Genomic DNA, 19,498 nt, shown 5'->3' with positions numbered 1-19,498 from the left:
GTGCTTCCCTGTAAAGTGTCATGTGTCACAAGAGTGACATTTCAGGTATTTGTCCTTGAAGGATGGGATACAGAAGAAAGGGGTATAAAGGATTAAAGAGGCAGAGGCAGAAACAATACAGAGAAAGCTGATGGACAAAGGAAGAGAGGGCTGATGGGATTATTTCAACATCTGCAAAGAGCAGAGGGATGCCTGTGTCTCTCCAGCATGTCTTTGAACCTGTCCGTCTCCCTTTCATCCCCCCAGAACCTCCTTCATCCTCCCTCTTCTTCTATCCCTGCACTCTCCTCCTCCCTCCTCCCTCCATGTCTCCTTCACCCCCTAACCCCCTACCTTGATAGATCACATGACTGCTGTGATACCAGCTGGCTGACTGCTCATTTGCATGTGTTTCAGCTACATTCTCTTAATAGGGAGAGGGGTGGTGGTGGTGGAAGCACCGAGTTATAGGTTGAGAGGGGCTGAGGGTGAAGGGAGAGCAAGTTGCTGTGGAGAGCGCTGGGTTATTGAGGGGCACTGTGAGGGCTGACGGAAAAGAGGAAGAGAGACCATGGAATTATAGAGGAAACAAGAATGAGAGGGGGAAGTAAAATGCAGGAATGTAAAATCAATGTGTTAGGTCTGGCATACCAAGGATTCTTAAACCTGCATTAATCCAACATGGGTCCCAAAGAGGTGCAGCGCTTAATATCATTTATCAATATCTTTCCATGTGGTGGCTGCACTACAACAATTAGTATGAGTTCAAAGGCAGCCTGTGGGTAGGTCAGGAATCACTCCTCTGCTGGCCAGATAATGTCGACACATGATGAGAAACAACAAATTGAATAGAACCATTTTACATCAAAGAAAAAAAAATAAGAACGTTTCTAAGGAAAAGTCACTTTGCATGGGACTCAACACTTTGCACTCGTCTTCTTCTGTGTATCACTGTCGACATCTGGTGGCCATAAAAGTTACCACATTTCAAAAGAAGGCATCAGTGTACTGTACTCGTTTAGTGTCTCGAACATGTTGAAATATGACGATGAGTATAATATCAAAATACAAGTGATGTAAAAGGGCGTCGCTATTACCATGAAAGGAGTCTGGCCGGTTAACTAAAATAATTCTAATTTGTGTGTCAAGATTTAGGGAAATTCGTCATGATAAAACCTAAAAAAACAAGTCTCGGAGCTGCTTAACTTTGTCAAACAGATTTATAATGATTACCTGATGTTAATGTATAAATGAAGCATTTATTTTGGTATTGTTCATTATCTAAGCTTCTTAAAAGATGCGACAGAGAAGAAGCGGAGGGAAGGCCGCATTTTCAAAGCAGGCCAACAGGTGAACCTCATTATTACCTGATCGACTCAAAAAGCCATCGCAACTAGTTTTGGCCTAGCTGTAATTTTGAAGTGTTTTGAAGACGTTGAACGCAAATTTTATGGATTGTAAAACATTTGGTTCACACCCTACATTATATGTAGTCTATGACAGGTGTGAATTCCATAATAAATCTTGTCAGAGATTGCTAACGTCTTCCAAATTCCGCGAGTTCTGATTTCACGAGGAGCACCTGAAGGCAACTCTTGCCAGAAGTGTAATTTCGTGGCGCGCATGCGCAGTGATCAACTAGGAAGCAGAGCAGACTATCTTGACGGATTATGTGGACAAATCGGTGAAGGAAGCCGCTTCCGAATCATTTTTTGAGAGTTTAGATATTCGCGGAAATAAGGGAGTCTTTTAAAAATGGACGGCTGGCAGCTTGAAGCAACAGTCGGTGTAATTTAATCAACATTGAATTGTATGTATTAAACACTGAGCCATAATGATGTCAGAATGCGACCCGACGGAGGCAGAGAGGAGCGAGCCCGGGCTGGATACCGGAGCAACAGCGGTGGCAGCTTCAGAGTGCGACTTTCACTCCGCAGACCCTCCGAAGGTGTTGTTTGACAGGAACGGGATAGGTCTGGGGCTGGTGACGAACCTCGGAGGTGCTGTTCGTATTTCGGACTCGTGTGAAAGCGTCCTAACCGAACTGGAGACGGACGGGTCTGGCGAAGAGGCGCTGTTGTTACCGTGCTCAGCAGGAAGCTCGTCGTCTCCGCGGGGTGTGGGAGAGAAGCGCAACAGACACAGCTCATCGTCGGATAAAGACACCCTGGCCTCCCCAGGTAACTGCTGTGGATCAATGCCACCGAGATCTAATGACCGGAAGTACACACACGGGCAGTTCAGTTCGTTCAGAGCACCCACGTGCAATGTCTTCATGGACTTGTGTTTTTTTGTCGCATATGGTTCAACCAGCGCAGCACGCCTTATTGTTAGATGTGTAGATAACAGTGAATGCAACGTGGCCACACGGTTTGATGCCTCGCAAAGTCCTCTGAGGAGTGTTAACCGGCCTACTGGGGCTCTCCACAAGGAGCCCGTCAGTGGCCCCTGGAGGGTCTTGGGTCTGATTTGGGGGTCTTAAAGCGTTTGCTGTTGCTAGGATGTAAAGCAGTAACTTGTTGCTCTGCTCAGTAGGAAAGTACCCCGTTTCTAAGCAACACAAACGACTCTGTGAATGTTGTGCAAACTATCCATAAGCTTCATGGTGCATTGAATGCAGCAGGCTCGTGTTTGCATGGTGTTAAGAGTCTGTTCCCAGTGAGCTGATGTAATAACGCGTTATCTTCTCTGTGCATGATATCAGCTGGCACTTCGACCTGGTGACCGGAACAGTCAATAGTAACTGTGTTTTTAAAAACGTTCCTGTGTTAATGCCAATCCAGCTCAAGCAGGTTTTTAAGCAGATGTCCTCCTCAGCGTGGATGTAGACTTTAAAAGGTTGTTGTTCTGTTGCTTATCTGTTGCCAGACTTACATAACTGCAGCACTAGATTTGGTTTGGACTATATATAAAGTTAAAGATGGTGTAGTGGACAACAAAGAAAAGGTGATCTGTTCACCATGGAAGCAGCATATATTCTGACCTAACTACTAATGGGATTTAACACCACTCACCCTCAAACCCCCCCCCCCCCCCCCCCCCCATTTCCTCCGGCCTTTCAGAGTAATAATACAATATCAGGACTATGTGTGACTCCTACTTTGTAATGCACAGAACAGAAACACGTGTTGTAGTTGTAGACCTGAACACTGTGTCGCTTTGTATGATATTAAATCTCCATTGCAAATCTGTTAAGTTCTACCATGGAACATGGCGCTAAACCATTTGAGTTAAGAGCTGAAATTTACATTCATATAATCTGCCAAACTGAATTCAGCCTTGGGTTCACACTGTCCATGAGTACTGATCGCAGGGAGCAATGGGGCGTTATCTTATTTTAAAGTTATGCAAAAGTCATTTAAATCTTGCTACATTTGCATACGTTGGAACATTGAATCTTATAACTTTGCAAGCGCAGGACAACGTTTTCCATGTGTAACGAGAGAAACACGAATGAATCCAGACTATGAGCTGCCGGTGACTTGGATTTTAAGTTTCCCAGAGTGCAGTGTTGCAACATCTCACACACTGTGTGCACTGCAGGTCAGCAGGTCTCTGGAGCTCTGCTGGGCCCATTAACTGACCCGAGACATTAAATATACACCAGGCCTTTGTGCAAGCAAACAGGACCATGAGGATGATGAAGAAGAGGGAATGTGGGAGAGAGGAAGTAAACATGCGTGTTTACTTTCACTCCAACTTTCGGTGGGGTGAAAGTAATGAGACGAGAGCGCAGTGACATTATCACAGACGTTCATCAGCAGCACGATCCAGTGCAAGCACACATCCACCAGCAGGCAGGACGGCTGAATACACACACTGAGTCTATTGTTGGAAATCAAACGATGAAGATAAAGTATTGTGTCAGCTCTGTTTCACACACAGAGAAACTGTGTAAATCAGAGGCCCTCCGCAGCACTTTATCACCATCTGTCTCTAGGTCTGTGTTGACACCTTGTTATATTAATCTCAATGTTTTTAAATATCAATCCGCTTCCCTGCAGATCACCAACAGTATACCTTCATACGAGTCATTGGACCCCCAGAATGCACAATCATGACCTACATACACAACATGGTGTGTGATAATGTTTCACCACATATATTCCTCCAAATCAGCATCAAGCTCATGTGAACTGTGCGTGTCAGTCAATAGTTTGATGTTTCATACCGTATATTGGCTAAACTATATTTAGTTTGTACTTTAATGGAAAGTTGGTCGATGGAGACGGTCAAGCCTTGAGGCACATCTCTGTTCCTGCCGGTGAAGTTAGTCCTGGTCATAAAATCTAGTGCTCTACTTTCAGGCATGATTTTAATATTTCTACAGTATAAACTAGTCTTACCAAGTGGAGCAGAAAACACAAGCACAGCCTCTGTTAATACAGTATCTTGGTTGCTGCCTAGCACTACTTTGAGTTGCACCTCATGCACAGAGCGTAAACCATAAAACATGCATCAGTGTGTGGCTTTTAGATCCCTCTGAAGATACTGAAGATACTGAAGATACCGCCATCGGAACAGAAACAGTTGATGGAAGTCCTTTTATAGTCGCAATGTTAATTAAAAGACGGACTATGATAGGACATTTTAATGTGTCGGTGATCCTGACATGAAATGATCCAAGTCCCTGAGATCATCTTTTGTTTATCTTCCTTCTATTCCCTCGTTTTTAATGTGCTTCTCTCTCAGCCCCCCTTCAAGTAAGTTAGCTACAAAGCTATCTCTGGTTTCTCCTTCTCCCTTTGTGACAAAACGTTATATTAACTGTCCTCCCCCCTCTCCCCTCCTCCTCCCCGTGTCCGTCCCTTCACCCTCCCTGCATCCCACTGCTGATACAGAGCGTATGGAGCCTTTCTGTCAGCTGACTGCTCCGTCCCGTGTGAGGAGGAGACAGTAGAGAACGTGTCGTGTCGTATCATCGGGCCTTCATTGAAGGAATAATTAGCACCCAGTCTCATCCACAGAATCAGATCAGATCTGCAAGGCAATAGAAAGTGTTTTCTGATGAGTTGCAGAGTCACTACATCAGCTCACAGATGGAAGGTACTGGAGTTAAATCCACCCGCCCACTCTGTGTGTGTGTGTGTGTGTCTGTGGATGTTCTCTGTGCCTGTGTGGGTTTCATCCTGCAGTCCAAAGACATGCAGGTTTGGTGAAATCAATGTGAATGTGTGTGATAGACTAGCCACCGGTCCTCGTGAGTGCTGGGAACAGGTCCAGCCTCCCATGACCCTGAACAGGATCAGCTGTTAGAGGATGGATGGATGGATGGATCTAGTTGCCTCTCTCACATACGAACTGTGTGCATGATGGGAGACAGTGGACCGGGTGAGACTGACCCGTAGATAAGCCTACAAGCATACAGAGATGGACTTTTTTTACAATCTGTGTTCACTTTAAAACAGCTTTTAATAGAGCATGAACATGAATATCGATCTGATTTTGGTCCTGTTCTAGGTACCGGCAGCGGAGACTTTAACCATTTCCCTGACGATCCCGAGTTTGCAGATATTATCCAAAGGGCGGAACAAGCTATCGAGAACGGCGCCTTCCCAGAAAGGATCTCCCAGGGTTCCAGCGGGAGCTACTTTGTCAAAGACCCAAAAGGGGTAAGGAGGGGATGGAGGAATCACACATTCATAGGATTATATACTCACTTTCCCCAATTCATCCAGCTGTGTAGACGTTCTAGCTGCTGATGGAACCCAGCTTACTGTAAGCTGCCTATCAGGAAGGTCTACATTGATCTCAACCAGTCAAGCTGCTCAGAGGAGTGAGTTGCAAGGTTAACAGGAGGAATCCGTAGTGAAGACTCTTTGAATAATGCAGCCAGCGACGCTTGACTCATATAGCAGATGGCCGTCATGCACAGCTGGCATGTTTAATGTACACTGCGGGGGGAATAAATTGATCTTTAACTTGTTAGCAGCATCTCTGTCACTTTACATTTGCTGCTATAACTTTACACACCTGGCCTGTTGTTCTTTAATCTTGTTATTTAAAGGTCCCATAAAATGAAATATGGCAAGTTCTGTCGCGGTTCTGTCCCAGTGTGTGCTCTACTCTCCCACAGTCTGCCAGATACCAAATATATGTTTAAAATGCATTTCTGATACAACACTCTTCATGATTCTCTTTTCCTTCCACAGAAAGTCATCGGTGTTTTCAAACCAAAGTCAGAGGAACCTTACGGTCACCTGAACCCCAAATGGACCAAATATTTTCACAAGGTACGCCGTGTGTGTGTGTGTGTGTGTGTGTGTGTGTGTGTGTGTGTGTGTGTGTGTGTGTGTGTGTGTGTGTGTGTGTGTGTGTGTGTGTGTGTGTGTGTGTGTGTGTGTGTGTGTGTGTGTGTGTGTGTGTGTGTGTGTGTGTGTGTGTTCTCTGTGTGTGAACGACCTGAAGGAGCACAAGCAGCAGTCTAAACCAGCTTTTCTTTCCTCCTCTAACCAGCTGTGCTGTCCGTGTTGTTTCGGCCGAGGCTGCTTGCTGCCTAACCAGGGTTACCTCTCGGAGGCTGCTGCCTCACTGGTGGATACCAAACTCGGCCTGGGAGTGGTGCCGAAAACAAAGGTGGGGGCTCTGACTGCATGCATGTTATTGCATTTCAACACATCTCCATCGACGGCACCACTGTTCCTGCTTCCACACATGTCCGTAACCGGGGTATCGTTTTCGATCAAACCCTCTCCTTCGAACGCCACGTCAGTCACATCACAAAAAACGCCTTCTTTCACCTCAAAAACATCGCCCGTCTACGCCCCTCCCTCTCATCCTCGCCTTCATCACCTCTCGACTGGACTACTGCTACAGCATCCTGTACGGCTCATCCACCAAAATCATCAACAAACTACAATACAGCCATGCATATAACTGTATACATGCACATGTACAACTGTATACATGCACATGTACAACTGTATACATGCATACAACTGTATACATGCACATGTACAACTGTATACATGCACACAACTCAGCTGCCCATCTGCTCTCCCCCACCAGAGATGACATCACGCTTTCTAAACCTCCACTGGCTCCCCAAACAGCAAAGAATCCAGTTCAACATTCTCCTTATTGCATACAAAGCCCTTCACAATCTCGCCCCTTCATACCTTCTGACCTCCTGCACTGACACACTCCCACCCGTAACCTCCTTACCCCCCCTACTCTGTCCAACATGGGACCTGGGGGGGGGGGGGGGCAGGCATTCTCAGACATTCTCCGTCACTCACCACTTTAACACTGCACTTAAAACTCACCGATTTAAATCTGCTGTTAACCTGAGAAGCTAGTTATGTTTCTATAATGTCATCTCTCTGCCTTGTTTATATTGTTATTTGCCACATAAAGTACCTTTGAATACCCTTTTCAAGCGCTATACAAATAAAATATATTGTCATCATTATTATTTATGCATTTTGCAACATGGCCTCACAGTTTGACTGCACTCGGACTAAATTCTGAACTCGTGTACATGTTAGGAAACAGAACCTTCAGTGAACATCTGAATGGACCTGGATGTGGTCATAAGTCACAGCTCTAAACCAGCGGTAACTGAGCGTCTTCTGCTTCATCAGGTGGTGCATCTGGCCAGTGAGACGTTCCACTACAGCGCCATCGACAGAGCCAAGTCCAGGGGAAAGAAGTACGCCTTAGAGAAAGTCCCCAAGGTGGGGCTACGCTTCCACAGAGTGGGCCTGCCGCCCAAGGTAAGTCAAGGAGGAATGTCTCCAACCTTTAGCTGTTGTATCAGAGCAGTCAATGAGCAGCTCATCCCCTGTGTGCTCCTGTGTGTTATACCCCTTTAAAACACTTTGTAGCTGTGAAGGCCTTTTAGGTTTAATTAGAACACATACGAAGATATACTTATAATAATTATAGTACTAACATCTCTTCTGTTTATTTGATCATTTCTTTGAATGTCATACGTTTAGTTTTACACACGCATGTTCTGCTGTCGCGTCGTCATGGAATGAAAGGGTTGAGGGCTCAGAGCAGCTGCTGATGCAGAGGACAGTAACAGGAATCACGTCACACTCTGCTCCCTGAAAAGACAGGTTCATTCAAATGAATAGGTCAGAGGAAGCATACATGTCATCTCTTCTCCGGGTTCTTCAAACTGTGCTTGTGTATTTTTATCTCTTGTGTGGTGTGCTGCTGTAATCGCATCCAGCACCAATGTAAACATTTCATCAACAACGTGTAAACCAACGTATTGTGCAGCTCCCTGTTCCTCGTCTGAGACGGGCTTCTTGATGATCTTTAGCTTTGCAGATGTTTATAAAATGTACAGAAAGAAGTACGAGGAAGGAAGTTGGCTTCATGTTTAAACTCTCATGCACTGCTGACGTTTCGGCCTGTTGGTGTCACAATTTCCCGTTGCATAATTTGCGCCCCACCACGTCATTACCGTTGGAAACAAGCTGGAAACAATATGTGATGAGGAGTGCGTCTGCTTCCAGGTGGGCTCCTTCCAGCTCTTTGTGGAGGGCTACCGTGAAGCGGACTACTGGCTGCGGCGCTTTGAGGCGGAACCTTTGCCGGAGAACATCAGGAAGCAGCTGCAGTCCCAGTTTGAGCGGCTGGTGGTGTTGGACTACGTTATCAGAAACACGGGTGAGGGTGTGTCTGTGTTTAATCACAGTGTTTACTAAACTTAAACCCAGCGGTGTTACGCTCACTTTTATTGACTCACAGATTCTGGTAATGATAGAAATGACATTCATCATGTTCTACTACAGTGAGTTTTGTCTCCAGTGTTCTTTTGTAAGTTCACTCGTGTGTTACACTGAATTTGAACTTGTCATCATGAGCAATCATGTTAATAGCTGCCTGCTTGTGGTCTTCCCTCACCTACATATGTTCGTATGATAACCTCTCTTTGTCGTCCTCAGATCGAGGGAATGACAACTGGTTGATCAAGTATGAGAAGCCAGGAGGACGAGGAGGACGAGGAGGAGGAGGACAAAAGGTGAGGTTGAATCAACACTTACTGAGGGTGTGTTTAGACTCAGTCAGTATATTCTCACCCTGCGTCATGCGATTAAACTGCTGGAATGCTGATACATTTTCACTGCGTAACAAACGCACAACACTCTGCCGCTCATTCACACCCCGCACACACACACACAGGGGCCACACAGACAGGCAATACATGGAACACACCATTGCCCCGGTGACTTTGCTGCTTCCAGCAACCCGAGCACGGTCTGACTCCCCATCAACAATCATTATTTACCAATTAACTGATAAATGAGCTAAAGTTCGTCATCTATCGTACCAGTTATTCAGGGCTCTGGGCAGTGATCAATGACTCTTCTGATCCTCTTTCTCCTCATGCAGGATGCAGAGTGGCCAGAGAACAGCTCCGACTCCTGCATGAAGATAGCAGCGATCGACAACGGCCTGGCCTTCCCCTTCAAACACCCGGACGAATGGAGAGCCTGTACGTTGCTCTCTTCTTTCATCTTCTGTCTTTACTAATAATAGTGGAAACGGTGGTTATTGACTTTCATCCTGGATTCATTTCTTTGTTGTCATTTAGTTAAAAAAATGACAAATCACAAGCTACCAGAGCATTGAATGACGGCCTTTATTTATTTAAGTTACAATGACAGCGTTACATTAATATAAATGTCATTAGCATCAGTTCTCATCATTTGTTAATTAGGTGAAACAGAACTGAACGGTGTCTTTTAGATTTGAAGCCGTTCTCAATCAGACTGGTATTTTCAGTTAAAGGAATAGTTCTGTTCTTGCTGAGACTTAGATGGTAAGCAAGAGTCAGGAGACAGTTAGCTTAGCATTACACCTGTGAATAGGAGGGAACAGCTAGCCGGCCTTTCCAAAGGTAATAAAACAAACAAAGAACATTTAGTTGTTTTGTACAGTTTGAACAAACAGGATCTGACATGTTGATGAGTGAGCTGAGATGAGCTCGTTGGATGATTTAGTTTGTTATCTGTGGAGCCAGGCTCCATGGTTCCCCTGTGCCAGTGTTTGTGCTAAGCTAAGCTAACCAGCTGCTGCATGTAGTGCTATCAATCTTCCCTTATGAGCTCTCGACATGAAAGTGATTCAGTTATTATTTTAATTATCACTCCATCAAATAGTTAACTTACTATATATATATATATATATATATATATATATATATTATTGTTATTATTTTGTATAACCGTCTCTCTGGATCCTTTTGAGGGGTTCTGTCAATAGGACAGTTTACAATGAAGGAAAAACAACATTAAAGACACAAAATCATATAAGAAGACAGCGTAGACTTTGCGTATAGTTCTAGACGGTTGTAGGAGAGGAGGGCTTTGACTGTAGCGGCATCATGACAAAGAGAACTGTGTCCTCCTTCCATCAGACCCGTTCCACTGGGCATGGCTCCCCCAGGCTAAGGTGACCTTCTCCCAGGAGACCAGAGACCTGGTGCTGTCCCGCCTGTCGGACATGAACTTTGTCCAGGACCTCTGTGAGGACCTCTATGAGATGTTCAAGGTGCGAGTCCCCTTAAAACGTTCCTCTTCCCTTTGAGATGATCTAATAGTTCTGTAAATAACAGGAGTTATTGTTTCTCTCTTCAGACGGATAAAGGCTTTGATAAAACCATGTTTGAGAGGCAGATGTCTGTGATGAGGGGACAGGTGAGTTTTCTGTTTGACTCTGTTCTTGTCTTTTATATCCTACCTGCTCTCCCTTCTCTCTCCTGTGCCCTACTTTCTGTTACTTTAGTTCTTTCCTTTTTAACCTCATCACTACCCATTGTAACCTAATTACAATGGGGCAATGCACCAGTACTCAGAATGCAACATGATTTCTGTATGCATTACATCGTGATTCTGTCTCCAGGTGTTGAATCTGACCCAGGCGCTGAAGGACGGGAAGAGCCCCATCCATCTGGTGCAGATGCCCCGGGTGGTGGTGGAGCGCAGCCGCTCAGGCGGTCATGGACGTGTGGTCACACTTGGCAACGCCTTCACACAAACCTTCCACTGCAAGCGCCCCTTTTTCACCTCTTGGTAGTCGGAGATGAGTGAGGAGGGCAGCTGTGGAGAGACTTCTGCAGCAGCTCTGTTTTTCTCCTGAAGTCAGGAAGCGAGGGAGAAGACGCGGTCCTTGCACTGGAGGCTGCTCCTGTTTCTTTGCCGAGAGAAGAAATGACGACGCGGAAGAAGTGAGACGGAGAGTAAGATGAAGAAACTTCGCCCCATTCCACGTTTTGTGAAGAGAGCGCAGAGAAGCTCGGGAGCTTGAGAGATTGGTTTACCGGTGTCTCCTAGAGACCTGGGGTCTGTTTGTGGTTACCGTTGTGACTTGATAGGATAATCTGGGCTTTGTTTATTGTTAGAAGGCAAAAAGGATTTTTTTGAACCACCTAAAGTACCTACTGAAGCACCTTGCAAGGTCTCATAGTGGCGCTAATGGCCAAAGAAGAATGTGTCCCGTATGTTTGGGAATCTAAAGGTTTCACAGATCTCTCCAGAAAGTGATTTATTTATTTATCTTTGAATCCGGGACAGTGTTGTCCCTCGCCTGGGATTAAGTCTCAAACTGTTTGTTTTGCCTTGTAGGAGTTCTTATGAACAGATAGATGTGAACTTGCACTGCTGGAGGTGTTTGGTTCTACAGAGCTGGGTCACTGCTCTTTACCCAGCGGTAGCTCTCAAAACCATCTGTTGAACAAACACAAACCCAGTGTCTTCACCCCTCACTACTGCCAAAACCTGTTTGTGGAAGGAGTATTTAACCGCCTCAAGGAAGTGAACATTGTTGAAACTTGAATATGAAATGTTGGGATGGAGGACGATGATAAACACATTGTTTGAATGTAATCTGTTTACGTCTTCTATACAGATTGTTGCTCCGAAACATTTCAACATGAGTGAACGCTGTAACGATGAATGTATTTCTTGTGTGAAATGTATTTAATTGCTGGTCAGCAGCTTTCTCTTGAACGTTGTGGCGCGAGGGTCGGCCCCTCACCTGTGCCCTTTATATTACACACGAGGAGGAAAACACTGTTTCACACCAGTGATGCCCTTCTGTTTTCTTATGTATGCATCTTGAAATTTATATTCCAACTCGATGATTGTATAAGAAAAGTTGTATATTTAACAGATGAAAAAATAAAATTTGGGAAATTTGAATCTTGTTTGTTGCCTTCAAACAATGTTGACAAAGTTTGTTCAGCAGAGCTCGGATGACTTGAGTCAGACGGTTTCCTGACGAGACCGTTGGACTACTTAATGAACCGATGTCGGGATCGGTGATACCTGAAGAAGTAGACTAATAGAAGTAGCAAATCCGCTCAAACTTTTGAGTATTTGGCAATTTATCTCGTCGAATGACAAACAACTAATTGATTTGATTGTGTTATTGTTTCAGCATTCATGGGAAATACCTATTCCATATATCATGAAGGTTATGGAAACGCCTTGGTGATCAGTGAGCTTGCAGAAAGTAGCGATACTGAAACCTCGAAGTGACATCACAACGTGTCTCAGCGTAGCCTGATAAAAACCATTTACATTTCAGCATTGATGAGCAGATGCAACTAAAGCAAGTTATTGGGATTCAGCCATCATTGATTGTATTATTTACACATTTGCTTATTCTTGTTTGATTCTGTAACACAAAGAAAACCACCAGATATAAGAAGTGCAGCTATAAGAACAATAGCCTGCAGGGGGCATCCTCAATCAACACTGGAGCAACTGCTGCAGGGGTAAGATAACAGTTGAATATAATTAATAAAACAACATTTCTTTTTTTTTAAAGTCGTTTATTTTAACATTTTGAGACATTTTGATGTTGTAGAATCGCTGACAGTTGCAGAAATATAATCCCTTTTATGTCCATGTTTCAATATGTCATTCAACAAATCCGTGTAAAATAACTGCGCTCATATGAATTTGGATTAATGTACGCCATACTTTAGAGGACAGCTGTAGAGCAGTGAAGGAGTCTTAAACCATTATCGGAAGGCTGCTTTAGATGTGTGTTTAATGCGGTTTGTCCCCGCTAGATGGTGCGCGTCAGTTTCCTCCTGAGTGGCTCCTCGGATGTTGCTCACAGAACTAACAGATGTACAGTCACTAGGTTGTCAAAATATGCAGGCACGTATGACTCAGCAATGTCCAGAGTTAAACTACAGAGAGCTGACAACGCGCGCGTCGTAGACCCAATCATTTAGCAAACAGCACCAGAGATGTGTGGAGAGAAGTAACCAGTGGAGAGTGTATCTAGCCTTTTTATTCAGAACACAGAGGAGCAGCTGGATACAGGCATTTAATATGAAGATATAAGGAATGAATCAAATCAATCCGAGCTCCATGGCGCTGTCAAAATTCATCACAATGCGATTACTTTTACTCGCAGCGGCGTTTCTCTTTACGCACGACTTCACCGGAGCTGTGCGCTCTGAGAAGTGCGCCTCCCGCTGCGACGTGAGCTCTTGTCCGAGCCCCAGCTGTCCCGGCGGGTACGTCCCGGATAGATGTAACTGCTGCCTGGCGTGTTCACCGCGCGAGGGGGACCCCTGCGGCCGCAAAAACGACCTGCCCTGCGGGGATGGCTTGGAGTGCAAGCTGCTCGCTGCGGGGAGGCGGCGAGGCAACAAGGGGGTCTGCCGGTGTAAGAAGGAGCATGGAGTGTGCGGAAGCGACGGGAAAACGTATGGTAATGTGTGTAAGATGAGGGCAGCCAGCCGTAAAGCCGAGAAGAACAGGAGACCCGCACTTAGCCAAGTGCACAAAGGACCCTGCGCACCTTCAAGCGCAGGTAGGGCAGCTTTGGGTGGTCGGAGGGCTTCACATGGAGCGTTTGGGGAAAATGATCAAACAAATGCACAAAACGTCCTAAATGGACTATACATGTGTCTCTGGTGCGATAGGGTTTATGTGTAGATCAACCAGGTGAAATACTTTGCAGGGTTTCCACCTCATCAAATCACTACTAATGACTAATGATGATGAAGATTACTTTTTATTTTAATTTCTTGAAAGAAAACAAGTAAAAACTGCCAAATATGATCTAATTTCCACTTAATCAATATCAATGTTTTCTCTTTTTATATGTTATTGTAAAGTGAACAGTGACTGTCGGACAGAAGAACAGTTTGAAGACCTGGGAAACTGTGATGGAGCCTTTTCACTATTTAGTGTTTTATAATCAATGCATCAAAGACAATAATTAACGGATTAATCAATAATGAAGATGATCCGTCATTGCAGCCCTAATCTGGAATTGTTAATATATTTTTACATACTTTGGAAATAATTTCCATTGTATTTTACACTTGACTGGAAAACTTGAAAAGATGCAGAGGATCCTCCTGAGGATGAGTCTTTCTCCTACTGATGTACTGAATACTGTAAATAGCAGTATATGAATACTTGTAGTTATCTCTGTACGTGTGTGTGAGTGAGTGAGTATTTGTGTTAATGAAGAGCTTTCCTCACGTCAACAGGTCGTCCTCAGGTCCATCCCAGCAGCCCTCGCTACAAATTCAACTTCATCGCTGACGTAGTGGAGAAGATAGCTCCTGCTGTTGTCCACATCGAACTGTTCATAAGGTGTGGCACGTGTCTGTGTAGAGAGACGTTAAAGCAGGAGGGAGTGTTGTGTGTATTAGCAGAGTGTATGAAACAAACATCACAGAAGTTTATTCCTTAACCTTTAATTTGTAAATATTATTGTCATTATCTGGAATATATATACAGTATATATGTAATAGAAACTTGATACAAATTCAACACAACCTGGACCCAAAATAAGATGAGAATATTTTTGTCCTTTCTTTCTCATTCCGTCTCCTTCGTCTCTGTCTCCAGACATCCCCTGTTTGGTCGCCACGTGCGTCTCTCCGGTGGCTCTGGTTTCATTGTGACCCACTCAGGTGTGATTGTGACCAACGCTCACGTGGTAACCACAGCCGCCGCGGTGACCGGGAGGCCCCAGCTGCGCGTGCAGCTCCACGACGGCGACGCCTACGAGGCCTCGGTCCGAGACTTAGACAGGAAGGCGGACATCGCCACGATCAAGGTCGATCCCCAGGTGAGAGCGTTTACGTCAAGTCCAGAAGACACCACTTTCTTCACCCTTTTCTCTTTATCCAAAAGGATGTAAAACATCTTTACATTACAGACATTTCCACCCTAATACAAATACACATTCTGCATTATTGCACAACAACCCATCGCCTGACACGTGTCTCTTCCAACTTCAGACACTTTTCTTCTAGACATTCTGACACAGCGAGATACCTTCAGAAACACCAGCTCTGTGACTCAGACACGGCGCTGATGTGTGTATTCTCACACCCATATCTCAAATACTTGGACAGTTTTGTCAGCATTAAACACGTCTTCATTTCTCTCCCGTTTGTCTCTTTTTTTCCTCATTTATTTTGCCCTTCATCTTTTGCATTTTTCTCTCTGTACAACTTTCCCAGTATGTCTCCGTCTGACATTCCTGTCTGTGTTTGATCTGTGTTGGTATGTTTGATCCGTCCATATTGGAGCAGAGAAAGCTCCCTGTGCTGTCTCTGGGCCGCTCAGCTGATCTGAGACCGGGGGAGTTTGTGGTTGCTATTGGCAGCCCGTTCGCCCTGCAGAACACCGTCACCACCGGCATCGTCAGCAGCGCTCAGAGAGACGGCAAGGAGCTGGGCATCAAGGACTCAGACATAGACTACATCCAGACTGACGCTATTATTAATGTGAGGTCACAAGAACACACACACACACACATACCCCTGTACTTCTGTCTTTGTAAGAACCCTCATTGACTAGGGACCCGTATCCTTAACCTCAACCGTCACAACTAAAGGCGTAACCCCAACCCGAATTATAACCTGAACCGTAGATCCAAGTCTGAATCCTCAAACAGGCCTTTGAATAAGTGAGGAGTCCTCACTTTCCAAAAATGTCCTCACTCTGTGGTTAAAAAAGTTGCTTTGGTCCTCACTATGTTGCAAGTACACGCACAGGCACACACACACACACACACACACACACATACACACACACACACACACACACACACACACACACACACACACACACACACACACACACAGGTCATTCATTAAGGACAGATGCAGTTAGAGATCTTTTTGTTTTATATGGATATTATATATTTTGGTCGTTTGGATATGCGTCAAAAGAATTGATGTGTTTGTCTTTGTCTCATATTTCATCTTTTCTGTGAGAAGTTTGGAAATTCTGGAGGACCTCTTGTGAACTTGGTGAGTAGAGTTCATAACTTGATAATTTGATTGAGGTCCATACATTACTAACAAAACAAAATAAATCAGTGTTAGACATATATCTACATGTGCTTATGATCCCAACATTATAAGACTCTGTTCCCACATTGGGCTGAAATGTATGCTGAGAGTCCAACAATATCATCACATAACATGATATTTACACATGATAACAACTACTGCTACTGCTTATTGTCCTCCAACACTTCTGTGAAAATATGGGATGTTTTGACTCTGCAATTCAAAAAATTATTTGATTTGAAATATTGGTTCTACACATAACAATTAAAAACCTGTTACATGAAAAAAATGCTAAAATAAATCATTCATTGCATCAACATCGACCCAAAACAACACAACAGATAGTAATGAAGCTGTCCACTGATAGGCCGATCATAGGCCTCTGGAGTTCGGCCCACATCTGAGATCTGTTGAGCGATTCAAAGAATGAATGAAGTAAAAACAAAATGTCAGTTCAGTCTGAATTTTAGACAAACATTTGCATAAATAATTGCAAGATTTTGCACAAATGCCTTTATACAGTGTATAGCAATATTTAATGTGTTAAACTATGCACAATTTACCAAACAGATCATATTTGTAGTAATCAAAATAATATTTTAGCCCATATATTGAATATATTGTCCAAAATAAACACCAAGACTTGGACAGTATTTCAGATCTTGTCACATTTTTACTGTGTGTGTGTGTGTGTGTGTGTGTGTGTGTGTGTGTGTGTGTGTGTGTGTGTGTGTGTGTGTGTGTGTGTGTGTGTGTGTGTGTGTTCCCTTCAGGACGGTGAGGTGATAGGCATCAACACTCTGAAAGTGACAGCAGGGATATCCTTCGCTATACCCTCAGACAGAATCAGACGCTTCCTCACAGAGTCACAGACCAAACCCAGCAAAGGTCAGAGGTCAAAGCTTGAGCAGCACATAGAACGTAACAGCAAATAGTTTCTGTCTTTGTTGTTTGAGATCCCGATGTCTGTGAAGTGGATGTTTTATAGTATTACTCACTAAATCACACCCCAGTGGTGGTGGTTGTGACAGAAAGGAGCATCAGTCTGCTGATGGGTCACATGCTTTATCCAACATTACGTTACACGTTTGTGTTGTTTTTAGAGGAATCAAAAGTAAAGATAGACATTTTTTAGGCATCAGGATGTTTTCATTCCTTCCAGGCGAACCGAACCTGTCCTCTCTGTCGAGCCGACGCCTCTGAGGTCCAGCGGGATTCAGAGTGACCAGCTCCCTCAATCCCTGACTCCCTTTTGGACGCACCAACCAATCAGTGAACTTCTCTCCTTCTACCATACGCTTCCTCTCACACGTTCTGCCACATAACTGGGACCAGTGCTCCTTATTCCTTCACTCTTCTTCATCCAGGACACTGGACAGTAATTCTCACCTGGGATCAGCAACTTTCTGCTGACTCTTGCTCACTTTATCGCTGGACTTCTGTTTGTTTTACTTTTCTTCTACTCCGCCTCCTGCTCATGGTTACCCCCTGAATGGCCTTTGAAACACATACACACAGTTTAATGAGTGTGTTTCAGAGGAGGGCTTCATGTAAGTTGACGTTATAGTCAAACTAAATGGACAACCAGTCCAGACCATTGAGGACATCCATGATATGTTGCAGCGTAACCAGCCTCTCCTGCTTGAGACGTGAACTGTTTTCAGGTTTCTGGTAAAAAGCATTTGCAGCGTTTACCTTCTACTGTGTATTTTGTTCGGTGGATTTTGATTTGAAGATTTTTTTGGGTGTGTTTTGTCATAGAGACTCTTAAATAAATACAGTAGTTTATTGCATTATTCAAAATACTGCAGAGGAAAATATATTGCACTGTATATTACATGAAGTTCAAAAGAAGAGGCTGTGGGCTGCGTCTGTCTGTTCAGCAGCTGCTGTCCATCTGCACACTGCTTTGTTTATGTCTTCATCCCTTCTCCCTCCCACTCTGCCTCGGAAAGACATTCTGGTAATTTAAACAAACTTAAGCTGACACACACACACACACACACACACACACACTGAGCAAAGTGCGGCTGTTACTCACTTTCATCCTTCTGAGATTCCTTCTGGGGCTTTGTTAGCGTTTTTTAGATTAAACCAAATTCAGCCTGAAACCAATAACAGCACCAGGCAGGCTTGGCAGCATTTGCTTCATGACAAAATGAAATGCAAGTTGACCTGAAAATGCTTTTCGTGGGCTTTACATGACACTTTCTTACTTTTGTTTCCTACAGATGTCTCCTACCATGATGACATTACCTAAACATGAGCCCACCTGATGTGTGCCTGTGTGTGCACACAGTCCATAAACTGAACAGATATAATCTTCACTGCGTATTTGAATAAAAACTGTGGCTTGTTACTATTGACTGCGACACTGTGAAAGCGTTACACAGAAGGACAATGGAAAAAAGAAAAGAGACGGGATAGAGAATAATAAGAGACAATGGACAAATCACTACCATACCACCCATCAGGAGTCTTCCTTTAACATGTGCTCCTCTGAGTCTTAGGTGTGTGTGTGTGTGTGTGTGTGTGTGTGTGTGTGTGTGCGTGTGTCGCCCACCCAGTTGTTTGAGAGTGTGTGTGGTGTTTTCTAGTCTTCTTGCCGAGACGTATTGTGAAAGCAGAGAGCCAGACTACGTCAGTAGGGCCACACAGGGGACACAGCTGTTTGTCCTTAAATGGACAAAATCAAGAGAGCGTCACTGAGCTCACACCAAAACAAAACTTCTCACACTGCCTGTTTCTATGCTAAATTTAACAATATGCATGCATGAAATACATACATTTATGATGGAATATACCATACATGTCCCATAAGGCCTGTTTAAGCAGTGGTTGAGTTAATGTCTCACCATCTCGAGGCCAAATGGAGTCCGGTCTGGTTTAAATAAAGCACAAGTTATGATTCCTGAATATGCCACTAGATGGCGTGTTGGGTATAATAATCTGCTCCTGACGTGGCAACTGATGCTCTGATTATAAGGCTACTGTGCATGTGAAGTCCAGTGGATGGAACTGTCCATTTATAGCTCTAGTTTCTAGCTGGTGAACCTAAAGTAGAGGGCACTGGATGAAGCTCTATCATTACAGTGATGACCATATTCACCAAAGTCAAATGTTAATCAGATATACATTTTCAGGTAAAAGGGGATTTACAGTAATGTCATTGAAAATGTTGTAATGACTTTACGGAGACTTTGGGACTTGTGTACCTTC

At 44.2% G+C, this 19,498-nt stretch overlaps 2 protein-coding genes across 2 annotated transcripts; both read left to right on the top strand.

Annotated features, from left to right (window-relative positions):
- Positions 1 to 1,623: 1,623 nt before the first annotated feature.
- On the top strand, positions 1,624 to 12,137 carry pi4k2b (phosphatidylinositol 4-kinase type 2 beta). Its single transcript, XM_076090671.1, has 11 exons — positions 1,624 to 2,159; positions 5,440 to 5,591; positions 6,132 to 6,212; positions 6,436 to 6,555; positions 7,563 to 7,694; positions 8,448 to 8,601; positions 8,880 to 8,956; positions 9,328 to 9,430; positions 10,355 to 10,488; positions 10,575 to 10,634; positions 10,840 to 12,137. Exons 1-11 carry the CDS (start codon positions 1,814 to 1,816, stop codon positions 11,011 to 11,013), a joined length of 1,533 nt encoding a protein of 510 aa, XP_075946786.1. The 5' UTR covers positions 1,624 to 1,813; the 3' UTR covers positions 11,014 to 12,137.
- A 1,018-nt stretch (positions 12,138 to 13,155) lies between these two features.
- Positions 13,156 to 18,605, top strand: LOC142948724 (serine protease HTRA3-like). Its single transcript, XM_076090859.1, has 8 exons — positions 13,156 to 13,770; positions 14,459 to 14,564; positions 14,823 to 15,045; positions 15,515 to 15,709; positions 16,205 to 16,237; positions 17,053 to 17,167; positions 17,442 to 17,474; positions 17,835 to 18,605. Exons 1-8 carry the CDS (start codon positions 13,299 to 13,301, stop codon positions 17,930 to 17,932), a joined length of 1,275 nt encoding a protein of 424 aa, XP_075946974.1. The 5' UTR covers positions 13,156 to 13,298; the 3' UTR covers positions 17,933 to 18,605.
- The last annotated feature ends 893 nt before the right edge of the window (positions 18,606 to 19,498 follow it).

The sequence above is a fragment of the Anarhichas minor genome, unplaced genomic scaffold (genome assembly GCF_050575085.1).
Source record: "Anarhichas minor isolate MPS153535 unplaced genomic scaffold, ASM5057508v1 ptg000012l, whole genome shotgun sequence".
Classification (NCBI taxonomy): Eukaryota; Metazoa; Chordata; class Actinopteri; order Perciformes; family Anarhichadidae; genus Anarhichas; species Anarhichas minor.
Note: the sequence above shows the minus strand (reverse complement) of the source record. Positions and strands in the feature narration are given on the sequence as shown.